General features: G+C 33.9%; 1 protein-coding gene across 2 annotated transcripts; it reads left to right on the forward strand.

The window, feature by feature from the left end:
• Positions 1-247: 247 nt before the first annotated feature.
• LOC108460966 (geranylgeranyl transferase type-2 subunit alpha 1-like) lies at positions 248-5818 on the forward strand. 2 transcript variants are annotated; one of them, XM_017760691.2, is made up of 9 exons: positions 248-627; positions 2056-2214; positions 2338-2500; positions 2739-2899; positions 2997-3101; positions 3476-4264; positions 4362-4542; positions 4904-5090; positions 5357-5818. In XM_017760691.2, exons 2-9 carry the CDS (start codon positions 2099-2101, stop codon positions 5743-5745), a joined length of 2091 nt encoding a protein of 696 aa, XP_017616180.1. In that variant the 5' UTR covers positions 248-627; positions 2056-2098; the 3' UTR covers positions 5746-5818. The 2 variants fall into 2 exon arrangements, with proteins under 2 accessions (XP_017616180.1, XP_017616181.1); XM_017760692.2 differs by having other exon boundaries at positions 252-627; positions 2050-2214.
• Positions 5819-15723: the final 9905 nt, after the last annotated feature.

Below are 15723 nucleotides of genomic sequence, written 5' to 3' on the forward strand. Positions count from 1 at the left end.
TTAAAATTTATTAAATGAAACATGTCTTGATTTTTTTAATGGTAGTTTAATTTCAAGCAAAAGATTCATTTACTAAATCATAAAAACTATAAAATATTAGCTTTGTTAAATAATAAATTATATTTTTAAACTTTAAATGTTAACTCTATTTCAATTTGAATGTAAAATTAAATTGGATTTTATTTTATTTTATTTTAAAATAAATAAATGAATCCAGGCGATATATGTTGAAGGTTCTAACCTAAGTTAGTTATGTAAATATACTTTAATGGATGAGAATCATATGAAGAAATATTATAAGGGTATTTTTACTTAATTAGTCCTTATATGTTTTCCTGTTATTAATGTAACTACTGTAAAAATCGTAAAGCCACCGGACCCTTTTCCCAAATCCCAAATTCCAAATCCCAAATCAGTTCTTATTCTCACAAAAAAAAAAAAAAACCGTGCCGCTCAGCAGTACCACCTCCATCTGTCCAGCGTCGCTGCCGGTCGACAGCCGTCTCCACTCCGGCGACCACTCTGTCTCCCGCTTCCTCTGTCGTCGGCGCCCGGCTTTCACCACTGTCGTCGCCTTCTCTGCTCCAGCCTTCAGCCTTCGCCGTCCAACTTCATTTCAAATTTCAGGTATCTTCTTTTCTATAATATATTGTTTTATATAATTTATAGACAATTTTTTTTATTGTTCCATTTGTATAGATTTGGGAAGTGATTACTTGTTAGTATCGAAGGCATATTTCGAAATATGGGATATTTTCCATCAAAACTATGATATTTCAAGAATAAAGTATATGTTTTGATTTGGTCCTTTCTATATGTTTCTAACAGCTAAAATTAGTATGATCTATAAAAGCCAAATTACTTATTTGCAAATAAAGTATCATATATTTATGATTAATTAGAAGAATGTTGTAATGAAATGAGCCAAAGAAGATATTATAGATGATTTAGAGGATGAAATGATGCTTTGTGTGGAATGCTTGTACCAAGGCCTATGTTAATTTTTTGTGTTTATACATATTCTTGAATGTGTTATTATTAATGTTGATATGATATATGTCATATTTTTCTATGGATAAATTTAGTTACTCACCTTATCAATGAAAGCATATTATCGCCTATAAATTTTGATAATACAAAATATTAATAGTAAAATTAGACACCCATTTTGTGAGTTAAAACAAAAATTTTTCTATGGATCATAATCTTTTTACTTCTTTTGTTCATTCTACATGGATCATGGAAGCTGTTTATAAACTTATTTGTTGGCAATATATCTATCATGTAGTGATTAACATAACTTTGGAGATACATTCTTTTTCTTTTGTTTGTTTTTCTGTTCATGTTTCTTACTATTGCGTTATGGTGGATTCTATTTTGAGTTAACATTACCTTAACTTATTAATTGATTGTCATTAGTAATTTAGTACTTAAATGTGCCTTTCTTAGATGATTTTGGTACTTTTTTTCTGTTTTACTATCCTTATGCCCTTAGATTACTGTTTCATTGGGCAGGTAGGATGCTCAAATAGGATTCACCAACTCGATTAAATAAAATTTTTTCATTCAATTTAATGGAACGCTCATCCCTAACTAGTCTATTATTGTACTGCAAAACAACTTGGGTTTATATAACTAAGGTTAAAATACGTCACAGGGACTTGAACTCTTTGTAAATTTAGAATTTAGTCCCAGTATTTTTATTTCCAGGAATTTAGTTCCTCTACTTTTCATATTTTAGTCCAATTATTAACGCTGTTAATTTTTTGTTAAATTTTTTTTGTGTGACTTTTTGAATGAAAATATATTCACTCAATGTAACTAAAAAATGACATTGTAATGAACTTGAATTTAACAAAATGATTTTAACAGTACTGTTAAAACTTTGATTTTGATTCAATCGTATATTTAAAGAAATAAATAGATCAATTTATTTTTATATCGATTAAATATAATTATTTGTGCATACAATATGTAAATTTAATTTTCTGCTATATCGATAATTGTGTTAGTAATTTATAAAAATTGAATTAAATCAAAATGTCAAAGCCACAGCCCAAGCCAAACCCACTTGAGAAACAGGAAGAGAAAACAAAAAATGCACGGCCGCCCCCGAAAAGCACCGAAACCTGAAGAGGAAGCGGCTTCGGTTGCCAAAGCTCAGAAGTTGCGCGCTCTCCAAACTCAATTCTTCTCCTTTCACCATAATAAAATGTAATCCTTTCTCTCTCTTTTTTTGGTTAAATTTGTAATATTATTTAGAACTTTTTTTTATCTAATTTAGGATGAATATTTTGTTATCCATTTTGATTTTTCTTGGTATTTAAAATTTGTCAGTTACACTAAAGAGGCGGTTGAACTTAGTGCTAAGCTTCTTGAGATCAATCCTGAATCGTACACCGCTTGGAACTATAGGAAACTCGCTGTTGAGCACTATCTGAGTCAGCCCGATTGTAATCCTGACTGGATCAAATCTGTTCTAGATGATGAACTCAGAGTGGTGCGTTGCTTGCTTACTTTAAGGATTTCATTTTACTGCCCTGTTTTAGTTAAATGAATGTGATTTTATTTTACATTTTTTAAAAATCGAGATTTTCTAGTTTGGATTAGTTAGGATCTGAATGATACTATAATTTTATCCCATTTCACTTTATTTTAGAAGTATATTTCTTTTGTTGCGTGTGTATATATATATATATTCCTTCTTTGGAATTTATTGATTGAAGGAAATTGTGCAGGTAGAGAACGCATTGAGGCAAAATTTTAAGTCATATGGAGCGTGGCATCATCGAAAATGGGTTATCAGCAAGGGCCATTCATCGATCGATAATGAGCTGAGATTGCTGGACAAGTTCCAGAAGGCTGATTCTCGTAATTTCCATGCATGGAATTATAGGAGGTGAAATTACTATGCCTTTTCTGTTAATCTTGGTGCGTGTAGGTGTTGAGAATTATTACTTTGTGCCATTCATGTTTTCTTTTATTATTCTTCCCAGATTTGTTGCAGAGTCAATGAAGAGATCAGAACAGGATGAATTGAAGTACACTGAGGATATGATTTATAAAAATTTTAGTAACTACTCTGCATGGCATAATCGAAGGTAAAATCGTTTCCTTAAATCTCAGGGCAGAATGTTTCTTTATGGTGCTTTCATTGTGTATATAGGAAGTGAATGCCAATTCCTTGTTTGATAAATATATTAGTTATTTGTGCTAGATAATTGTTGATGTTTTCTGTGGCCAAGTTTCTTTTCGCTGAGCTATAGTTGAAGTGTATTAATAAATTCAAGCAATTCACTGTAATCCTGCCCTTGATATGGTATTTGTTGTTGGACTTAGGCACTAATTGCGTTATCAATTTTTGTTTTAATATGAATAATTATTCTAAATAGCATCTTGATTGCCGGAGTATAATGTTTCTCTCCATGCTGAATATATCTGCTAATGATATGAATCGCATGAATAATTTTTGCAGTGTATTGTTGTCTGCTTTATTTGAGAAAAAGGCTGAAGGATTTCTCTCGAAAGAGAAGGTCTTACCAGAGGAATATGAATTCATACATCAAGCTATATTTACAGACCCTGATGATCAAAGTGGATGGTTTTATCATCTTTGGCTACTAGACCAAACAGTTACAACTGACTCTCCTCTACTTGCTTCGTCTTGGCCTGGTCATGGTTATGATGTCTTTTTAGTGGAAGATAGATGCTATAATGGTTCTGCATTTTCTCCATTTACTGCTTTGCATTCTGATTCAGGGTCGTTTCCTATTGTTCTTTATTTTAATCAACCTGTTGGGGGTGTAAGCTCATCTACAGTTACTGTAGAATGTGGATTTAATAAAAATGAAGATCTTCTTTGGAAACCACTTTCTGCAAGCAACTCACAAACTGCACGAGTTTGGGTTGCACATTTAAAAATTCCATCTTCAGATCTTCTTTCTACTGTTGAAGTTAGTGTTGGACATTCCAAGGGAATCATTTCAACAAGAGGGTTTGAATATAGCCATCCTTCAATGTTTTCATTTAAAGTACATGTACAGCCTATGGAAAGAGATTTCTTTCAAGTTTCTGTTGCAGAAAGTATTTCATTGAGAGAAGAAAATTTTAAGATCTATGGATCACAATCGGAGGAATCAATTATTAACTCTTTTAATCAACTAAGTATCAAGAATGGTCATGAATCAACTGCATCTAACTGGCGCTCTGAGGCTTTAGCTAAAGAGATTGAATGCTTCCGTGAACTGTTATCGTTGATGGACTGGTGAACTTGGATAATTTAATTATTACCTTTATTGAACTCTTAGGAAACACATTATTAATGGTGTCTCTTATTTTTGTTATTTCTTCCTTTTCTGTAGTAAAATTGGAAAGCTCACACTTGCTAGATTACTGATGGCTTATGATGTAATGTCATATCCATTTGCTAACAAACTGGTGCATTCAGAAGAAGTTCTTGAGCTGTGTAGTGATTTGATGAAATTGGATCCAACACATTACCAGTACTACAAGGATGAACATAGCATGGTCTTGCTGCAGAAGGTGAGTACATACTTTCTCAGTGATTTTGTCACTAAAAGCATCATCATTTAAGCTTTAGATTTGGACTGTTGTTTCTGATGTTTTGTGCAAGTAGCCAGATCTTTTCTACAACTTCTAAAATATATGTTTACTTGTTAGGTTACTGTATCTTATGTATGTTTATCCGAATTGGTACTTTGTGGTGGAAAAAGAACCTTCCGCTAGACAACTAAACTTTGTGTTAGATTCTGTGCACGTTTGGTCGCACCCCCATTATCATAAGATACTGGTTTTCATTTTTCACTATTGTACTAATTTCTGGTATAAATTGTTAGATTTGCATAGAGGTTAACTGAGAACCTTTTGTCTATCTATTCTATAGGTGACTTCTAGTAAAGAGTCATTACTTCAACATTGCTTTCAGTATAAGGACTCAGTTTCATCAGCCATATGTGGTCCTATCTGTCTCCGGCTGAGCAACTTATCGCTATCACGGATGGGAGCTTTTGAGAAATTATTGTGGGTTCAAATGTTAGATCTCAGCCACAATGAACTACAATCAATTGAAGGTACTGTACTCTCAATTGTAGACTATTCAATAAGTTCCTTAATGCTTGAGCTGTTGTTAGCGTTTCTTACAAATTTTAGATTTCTGTCTTCCCACTCCACTTCATACCCTTTTATTCTTAAAGGTATGAAGACTATGAATCTAATGTGAATGTAAACAATGCATGATGCTCCTTTTTTGGGTCTTTTTCCTATTAGTCTGCACTGATTTGGAGTAGAACCTTTTTTAGCAATTTACACTTGACCGAATGAATTGTTTGAATGTTAGGATTGGAAGCTATGCAGCTCCTCTCTTGTTTGAGTTTGAGAAACAATAAACTGAGAAGTTTAACTGCTCTGGAGCCTTTGAGAAAGCTCAAATTATTAAGAGTACTGGATATTTCATACAACCAGATTGGCGATCATTCTATTGACACAACAAGGTACTTGTGCTCTTCTCCTTTGTCTCATTCAGTTGGAAGTGAATCGAACAAGGATGAAACCGTGACCAGCGATGTTGCTCTTATTGACAATTGGGAGGCTTTTTATATTTTTAAAGACTTCAACTTGAATCAATTAGAGATAGTGGGGAACACAATTGCTGATGAAAAGTTTAAGTCAGTTCTGGTTAAGATTATGCCTAAACTTAAGCAATTAGATGGTAAACTCTTAGGTTGAGTTTCAATATATTTGCTTGGTACTCTTTACATTTAAGTTTCAATATTCGAAAGTTTTTATTTAAGTCATCAAACTATTCAAAAGTTTTTATTTAAGTCACTGTATTGTTAAGTTGCCAGCAAGCTTCAGGTGATAATTTGACGACCGGTATAGTAGATTAGTACCCATCAATGAGTAGAAGAACATATCATAGATTCAAGTTGATCTAAATATCAGTTTTGAAGATCAGAAAAAAAAAATATTTAATTTGCAAATTTGTGACATCTAATGTTATTTCATAAAAAGAAACTAAATTTATAAAAAAGAGAGGGAAGAGAGCTTTCGATTTTTTGAAGTCTTATTAAAGAAATAAAGGAAGGGGACTTTAAAGTGAATTTGATAAACTACAAAAATATGATCTTTGATATATATATAATCATTTTTAAAAATTATATACATCTATATTGTAATTTTATATTTTATATAAACTCAATAAAATGTAACTTCATTTTAACTAATTTTTATATAAAGATTGAGATTTGATAAATTGATAATATCTTTCTAAGGCATTTAAATATAAGAAATGATTGGTGACTTGCAGGGCACGAAGACGACCTTCAATGAAATACATCATAGAATAATACGATTAAGCTTTTTTTTTATTAAAAAAATTGACAAACACCTCTGTAGATTGCATGGACTCCAAGCACCTCTCTCCAATTTCAATTATGATATGCTTTAAATTGATGAGATTGATATTGTAAATGCAACCCAGAATGATAAAGACATTGTTGAAGGTGCAAAAAGCAGAGCTGATAAATATAATTGTCTATTCTTGAATCCAAACACAGATTGAAGCACCACCCTCATCCCTCCTCATATCACTCTCGTTCAATGCTCGTTTGACAGTCCATTACAAACACAGCAAAATGACTACAAAAGTAGGGGCTAAAGCAAAGTTTCTTTACATGCTGAATCATCTCCCAAGTTTTTTGTTCCATCATTGGCACCAAAGACACGAAAACATATCATAACCAATCCGAATTCATAAACATTTCGGCTTTCTTTATGTGGGAAAAGGCAAAACCTACACAACAACTCATTACAGCTTTGCTAGATTATAACACACTAATTAATGCTTCAACTATTTATTCATATTTTAATACACTCATATCAGCTGCCATTGCTGGCGCCTAATATATATATATATATATATATTGCTTCTACTTTGGTTTGACCATAATCCGATTCTCGGTCTTCCCCAATTCCCGATGTAAACAAGAAAACCCAAATCTCAAAAATGGACCTTTCATCTTTAAAATGCGCCAAGGAAGAGTTGAAAGAGCTTTTGTTGAACTCTTACAACTTGGTATGCTTTGTTTAATTCAAGTTCAAAGCTTATTATATTAAAGTCCCTAACGTTTTGTTTCTTTTGAAAATTTTGTTGATTTAGAGGCCTTAATTCACTTTAATCTACCCCTTGTACGTATCTATCTTGTTAGACTTGCCAAATTTGGGTTTAAACTATACCTTGAAAATTCAGAAGAAAAAAGACGAAATCTATTAATGAGAAAAACGAATTTAGACAGCAAGTAGGCTAAGAGTACGAACAAATTAAACCATAGCCAACAAGCTCACCCCATACATCCTAACCTATAATTACAATATTATGATTATATAAAAAAATTAATCTCTTACATAATCCTAATTTAAAATTAAGTTTGGGATTAAAATTAATAAAGGATCTCAATATAAAGCAATAAAAAGAAGAAGGGATTAAAAGTGAAATTAACCCCAAAATCAAATATTTATTGATCTTCTCATGGTTTCAGTCCCCAAATCTTTGTATACATATATGATATTATTATTCACAAATTGAGATTAAAAACAGAAAATAGAAACACAATGTGAGCAACCATGCCAATAGTGTTAGCAATATCCTTTAAAAATAACTCAAGATAATTTTCTTGCCAAAATCTCAATAACATGTCTAAGGTCCAATCTACTTGAGCTGGATCATGCAATAAGCGGCAACAACAACTCTGGAACCAGGCAGCTAGTATGCGGCTATTGTGTGAGAGAGCAGCGGTGCACTGCTGGCTGCTGTGTTGAGGCATGATGCAGCGCTGAAGAAAAGACCTGGTGCAACCTATATTGTGCTACTTGCTGGCTGCTATGGTTACTTGAGAGCAAGGACGTGGGGTAATAGAGGAAGGGAGAATTGACGATGGTGGGCACACAATAAGACTTTTTAAGCACAAGACAAAGGCAGCAGAGTATTGGGAAGAACATAGGTTGACGGCAGAGAAAAAGAAAAATGAAAATAAGGGGGGCGTGATTTGGTGTTTTAAAAAGCTATGGCCAATTAGCCATTAAGCCCTTGGACTTATTCCTTCTTAAAAACTCTCCTTTTCTCCCCCTTCTGATTTAGTCCTAACCCTTAAAAATTTTCAATTTTATCAATCCAATAAACAAATATATACAATTTAAAACAAGCCAAAAAAAAAATTCAAGAAGAAATTAAAGATTTTAGAGATGGTATTTCTGCTTGGATTTTTTTTTCGACCTTCAGCTTTGAATTTGTACAATCCAATGGAGAGGGAACCGGAGGTGGGAGGAATAAGATGGGGGAGAAGGAGAGGAGAGGAAGGAATTTTTATTTTATTTAATATTTATATATATTTTGTTTAATTACTTTTTTTCTCTTAATTTTCTAGTTAAATTAAGGTAAATTAAAATTTTAATGACACATGTCACTTCTTAATTGGTTGCAAATGTTTAATGAATTATCTATATGAACCAACATTAATTACAAAAATAATGTTTAGATATATAAATTTAAATACCTAAATTTAGAAACTTCATAGTTTATGGACCAATTAGTCAAGTAATGAAATATTTAATTTGTTAGGAAGAAGCTTATTTGGTAAAAAATATAATGGGTGAAGGAGAGAGGTCTATTAATTATTATTCTTTGTTCCTCAACAAATCTTCGTAAACTATATTATTAGTCATTAAATTATGAGAAAGTTTCCGTTTTAATCACTTAACTAAAAAAATTACAATTTAGTCATTGAACTATTCGAAAATTATCATTCAACTTATTGAACTATTCAAAAGTTTTTACTTAAGCCTCTGAATTGTTAAATTCCTTTTTAATAAAAGTTCCGCCAGCGAGCTCTAAGCGATGATTCGACAATCGATATAATGGATCAGTATTCGTCGATGAGTAGAAGAACATATCATAGATCCGAGTCAATCTGATGGCCAGTTTCGAAAATCAGAGAAAAAAATGTTTGAATTTTAGTTCGTAGATTTGTGATGTCCAAAGTTGCTTCAAGAAAAAAACTAAACTATAAAAGAGAAGGGGAAAGAGAGTTTTCGATTGGTGTAACATTGATTTTAACAACCCAATTATTTAAATGAAAACTTTTAAATAGTTTAATGACCAAATTGTAATATTTTTTTGTTAAGTGACCAAAAGGAAAACTTACTCATAGTTTAGTGACTAATGGTATAGTTTACCTTTATTTTTTTTAGAATATTAAATTTATTACGTTTATTTCGAACTCATATTGGAACATGATATAATATATGATTCGTTAATCAAGTGCTGAATATACTACTAAGGCACATTGCACTTTTAAAAGAGAATACAGGTTCAAATAAGGCACACTGCACTCTTAATAGAGAATGCAAATTCAATCTTAAAGATGACGTTGTTAAAAGGGGTTGTCACATATCCAAGAAAGAATTAACTTTCATGGACAGTAAAACAAACATGAAGGATACTTTAGTTATACCAAAAAAAATATAATCTTTGATATGTATAATTATATAAGACTTAATGCAGCATATTGAACCAAAGAGATACATTGGCAACGGGGATAAATGTCCATTTACATGCACTACAAGTGGAGAGTATTCGGCCATACATTGAACTTGTCAATTCATGCATCATTTTTTATTCAATGTAAGACACACATTCATGTACCATCTTTTATGGCTATTAGACTACCTAGCTAGTTCAATAAATAGGGCTCTTTTGTATTCTTGAAAGGAAATTTGGATCAATATACATTTGAGAGTTTAATCTCCTTCATTCTTTGAGAATATATCCGAACTTATCAAGACATAAGTCTTGTGGCGTTCAACCAATCGATCTTATCACTCTCATTCCCATCCCTTTTTGAAGTGTGGCGGTCAATCTTTTTGGAGTGTCGCGGTCAATCATACCGTAGGTTCCTATCTCTCTATAGATAGCGGGTCTCAGTTCTTCTGCTTTGTTGATACTTATTATTCATTAACAAACTTTATAGAAAACAGGTTAGGTTCTTAATAACTTTGACTCTTTTCTGGTTTTGGTTAATGATTCAAAAGTTTGAATTACACATATCTTTTATTCATCTTTGTTTAATAACTTTTATTTCTATATTCTTACCTGTTTAGAACTATTAGGAAAACTTAGCATTCTTGTAATTCATAACTTGATTATGAGCATGCATTATTTGATATCAAAGCTAGTTTTCTAATCAGGTGACGGTTATTTTATCTTTCGGTATTAAAAAAATTTCGTGAAAAAAAGTTTCGTGGAAAAAAAAAGAGAAGAACACAAAAAAAATTAAAAAAGAAATTGGAGTAAAAAAAGTGAAGAAAAATTTTCAAAGTGTGTTTAGTTGTTGTGATATCATTTTACATCATTTGATATCATTTGGGGTTGTGTGATTTTTCTTTTTGTCAAATTTTCATCTTGTTAGTGTTTGCCAATTTTTACCGTTTTTTCTTATTTCTCAAAATAATTGCCACAAACATTCTTCACCATAAAACTACGATTTTGTTTAAGTTCGTTCCAAACAAATTCTTAAAGGACTTAAGAGAATCGAGTGGTAAAAGGTAAGAGTGTTGAGCGCAATAGAGTGGTAAAAGCCAAATTGAGTGAAACACGAGTTGAGTGCTTCATCGATCTATGAGGATGAGTGAACAATAGATTTAACTTTGTTACTGATCTTTGGTTTGTTTTATAGTCATTATATCGCAGGACGAACATGAACCCGGTGAAAGAGGTGGAGTTCCCAACTTTCAAATGCAAGCTATGATGCGGGAAACACGAATGATGATGTAAGAAGATTTCGAACAACTTAGTAAGCGTCTTGAACGTGTAGAGGAAAGGTCTCGAAGGGGGAGATCTCCAATAGGTTTGACAATGACAAATACTATGGACATGATGATGAAGGTCATGAACGGGCTTATATACTTAGCATGGGCATAAGCAATCGAAGGCCTAGAGAAAGACGAGATCATAAACGAGTTGATGACAACCTTTGTCACTCCCCATATTTTATTTACTTTAAGTCCCTAGTGCATGATAAATAAATTTAAGTAGCCAAGTGGTTAAGTGAGTAATTTTTTTTATAAATGGTCTAAATATTAAGACTCCACACTCTTAACTTTTTAATTAAAATTTTTGGACAACTTTTGCATGAGTTAACCCCCTTACCGTCCAACCCATAGTTAGCATGCTTTGGAAGATTCTTCCATTGTTTACATGGTCAAATTTCCCTCAATAGCTCCCTTTTCCATTCCATTCCCCCATCAACATACCATTTTACCTCCCTTATCATAGTGTGTTGTCCTATGCACCTAGACAATACTCATACTACTTTTTATTTTATTTTTCATTTTGCTCTCCTCTATTCTCTTTGTCGTTCTCCTCCCTGCTCCTTCCCATTTCTTTCTTTTTCTTTCATTTTCACCACATAAATCACTTTTTCTCTTTTTGTCTCCTCCACCTCACTATTGTCATTGCCTTCACGCTGTCGCTACCATTGCGCCGTTGCCACTGACCACCACCAAAATTTTCCATTTTTAATCTTTTCTTCTCGTCTACTTGTAATTGATTTCCTAATCATTCAATTTTAGTATTTCGATCTTGTGAAAAATAAAATAGAATAAAATAAATAAAAATAAAGAACACATAAATTTTACGTGGAAACCCTTTCGGGAAAAAAACCACGGGCAGAGGAGAAGAAAATTCACTATGTCGAAAAATTTTTACTCAAAATACAAGAGGAATAGACTATGTCTATTTATAGGCTTGCAAAGCCATATTCTAGTAGGATTGAAACACCTTATCCTAATCAATATAAAATAGATGGAGTTTAATAAGGTTTAAAACCTTATTCTAAAATAAAATAAAAGAAGTCTAGTTCTATATGGATTTTACTTTTATTTTATTTTCCATCGTATTTTATTTAAATAAGAATTTGGGTCACTTAATTCTAACAATCTCCACCTTGACACAAATTCTCAATGAACAAGTTCTTCATCTCGAACTTTCAATAAACAAGTTCTTCACCTCTTCCAAAAAACCCCTTAAGGGTTTAACTTCAACAATGAACACCAACCAAGTCTAAGCAATGCTCAAACTTGGTTATAGGAAGTGACTTAGTCATCATATCTGCAGGATTTTCATGAGTGCTAATTTTGCTCACAACAATATCACCACGAGCAATAATATCACGAACAAAATGATACCGAATATCAATGTGTTTTGTTCTCTCATGAAACATTTGATCTTTTGTAAGAAAGATGGCACTGATTGTCACAAAATATCTTGTCTGATTTGAAGGTCTTCATTGAGTTCACTAAATAGTCCCTTCAACCAAATAGCTTCTTTACAAGCCTCAAGAATCGCCATGTACTCAGCCGAGTGGTAGACAAAGCGATCGTAGTTTGCAAAGTGGCTTTCCAACTAATTGCACAACCTCCGATTGTAAAGACGTAACTGTGAGAGATCTTCTTCTATCAAGGTCTCCAAGAAAATCAGCATCAACATACCCTATAACTCCATCTTTAGTTCTTCCAAACTGTAAGCAAACATTAGTAGTGCCTCGTAAGTATCTTAAAATCCATCGAATCGCTTTCCGGTGTTCTTTACCGAGATTCGCCATGTATCTCGCTAATCGACCGATCGCATATGATAAACGGACGTGAACAAACCATAGCATACATGAGAGATCCTCTTGCACTAGAGTATAGAACATGTGACATGTACTCAATCTCATTATCTCGATTGAGGAGATAAGGCCGATGAAAGTCGAAATGGTCGCTAAAGGAGTACTAACAGCTTAGCACTCTGCATATTGAACTCAAAGAACTTTCTCAATGTACCCTTCTGACTTAGGTACAATTTACTTGCTTTTCTATCTCTGAGAATCTCCATACCAAGTATCTTCTTTGCTGGTCCTAAATCTTTCATCTCAAATTCTTCACTTAGTTGGGCTTTAACCTTTCTTATCTCTCTTTTATCTTTTGCTGCTATCAACATGTCATCAACATAAAGAAGTAGATACACAAAAGAACCATCACTGTTTTTCTTAAAGTAGACACAACTGTCAAAACTACTTCTTTTGAAATCATGAGAAGTCATAAAGGAATCAAACCTCTTGTACCACTGTCTTGGTGACTGTTTCAAACCGTAAAGGGACTTTTTCAGCAAGCAAACATAGTCTTCTTTTTCTGAGACTATAAAACCCTCTCGGTTGTTGCATGTAAATATCTTCCTCAAGTTCTCCATGCAAAATGCGTTTTACATCTAACCGCTCAAGCTCCAAATCATGCATGGCCACAATACCAAGCAAAGCTCGAATCGAACTATGCTTAACAACCGGAGAGAACACATCAGTGAAGTCCACTCGAATTTGATCAGTAACCCTTTGCAACAAGCCTTGCTTTATTTCGGGTTCTTCAACTCCTGAGTCCTTCTTTCTTTTAAACACTCATTTACAACGAATGCCCTTTTACCTTTAGGAAGTTTTACAAGATCCCATGTTCTGTTTTTGTGGAGTGATTCCATCTCCTCTTGCATAGCAAACATCCACTTTTCTCGAGTCTTCACACTAATCGCCTCGGAATAATTAAATGGCTCTTGATTCGCATCTATATCTTCACCACATTTAAAGCATAAGCACTAGATCAACCTCGGCATACTTCTTTGGAGGTTTAATTTCTCTTCTTGTCCTGTTTTTGGCGATAGAGTATTGCGGTGAAGAAGCAACTCTATTCTCAATTTTGTACCGGCTTGAGGAGTTGATTCGTATTAATCGATGCTCCACCGCTTTTGGTTTTCTTTATTGGAAGAGTCTTTAAGAGATAAGTTAGGTAGCATAGCGTTTCATCAAAAACAACATCTCCGCTAATCACAACTTTTCTATTTTCAGGACACCATAACTTATAGCCTTTACACCACTTTATAACCAAGAAAACGCATTTAATGGATCTCGGTTCCAATTTTCCATTATCAACATGAGCATACGCAGACACCCAAAAATCTTTAAATCGAATAATTAGCAGGATTACGGACCATACCTCTTGTGGAGTTTTTTCTCAATGGCAACGGATGGAGATCGGTTGATCAAAAACATGCAAGAGAGGTCGCTTCGCCTAAAATGACTTCGTAAGTTGGCATTTGACAACATACATCGAACCTTCTCCATGATCGTTCGTTCATTCGCTCGCAACGCCGCTTTTGTTGTGGAGTATGACGAATCGTCAAGTGTCTCATGATCCTTCCGACTTACACAATCTATTAAACTCATCGAGCGTAACTCTAAGCCATTGTGCATGCGGAGGTATTTTATCTGCTTTTCCGTCTGCTTTTTCAATCATAATTTTCCAAGACTTAAATGTGGAAAACACATCGCTTTTCGCTTCGGGAAGAACGCCCAAACTTTTCTCGGAAAAATCATCAATAAAGGTTAGCATATAATTAGCTCCACCTCTCGAAGGCACTCTGGACGGCCCCACGATCGAATGGATATACTCCAACGCTTCCTTCGTGTTATGGATTCCTCTAGTGAATCGAACTCTCTTTGCTTCCCAAAACACAGTGCTCACGAAATTCGGTTTGCAAATTCCTTGCCCATTAAGAAGTCCTCTTTGCTTAATTTCGCCATGCCATTCTCACTCATATGCCCTAGGCGATATGCCAAAGTTTAGTAATATCATCATCCGACAAGGAAGAGGAAGCGACAATTGATCACCAAGAATGAGAGAACCTCAGAAACATATAACTTGGCAATCTTTCTTTGCCCTTTCATCACAACAAGGACCCTTTGGAAATCTTTAAAACCCCACTTTCAACGTGTATCTCTGCACTTTTGAATCAAGAGTACTCAACGAAATTAAATTTCTTTTCAATTCGGAACATGCCGCACGTCACTAAGTGTTCGACAACTCCATCAAACATCTTAACTTTAATTGTTCCAACACCGCGATTTTACATGAAGCATTATTTCCCATCAAAACAACACCTTCAGATCATCGTTTCATAAGTTGTAAACCAATCCCGATTGGGACTCATGTGGAAGGTGCAACTGAATCAAGTATCCACTCGCCACTTTAGAATCATTGATGAAGCAACTAGAAGTTCACCATCATTGTAGTCTTCTACAACATCGCCTTCACCGAATTTTCGTTGTTTTCCTTTTGATTCGCAGCCTCCCTTTTAATCTTATTTTGTAGCTTATAGCACTCAGATTTAATGTGCCCTTTCTTCTTGCGAAGTTGCAAGTTTTACCTCTGCTTGAAGATTTCGATCTACCCTTAGATTTACCACGAGGATTCCGTTCCTGTGTTCTACCACGATCATCATCAACATTCCGGTCTTGTCTCCCACGAACAATGAGACCCTCTCCCTGAGAGTTGGGTTTAACCACAAGATGCTTCATCTTATCATACGAGGTTAAAGAATCATAAACCTCATCAACTGTGAGAGACTCATGCTATATAAAATCGTGTCTCTAAAGGTTGAATAAGACGGGCAACGAACAAAGTAGAATCAACCCTAGATCTTCCTTATCATCTTCGAACCTCCATGGCCTCCAAGTTTGAGAGAATTTCTTTAAACACCTGTTAAGTGTTCGTATGACGCACCTTCCTCCAAACGATGAGCATAAAGACGCCGCTTCATATGCAACTTGCTTGTTAGAGTTTTCGACA

Source organism: Gossypium arboreum, chromosome 4 (genome assembly GCF_025698485.1).
Source record: "Gossypium arboreum isolate Shixiya-1 chromosome 4, ASM2569848v2, whole genome shotgun sequence".
Taxonomy (NCBI): Eukaryota; Viridiplantae; Streptophyta; class Magnoliopsida; order Malvales; family Malvaceae; genus Gossypium; species Gossypium arboreum.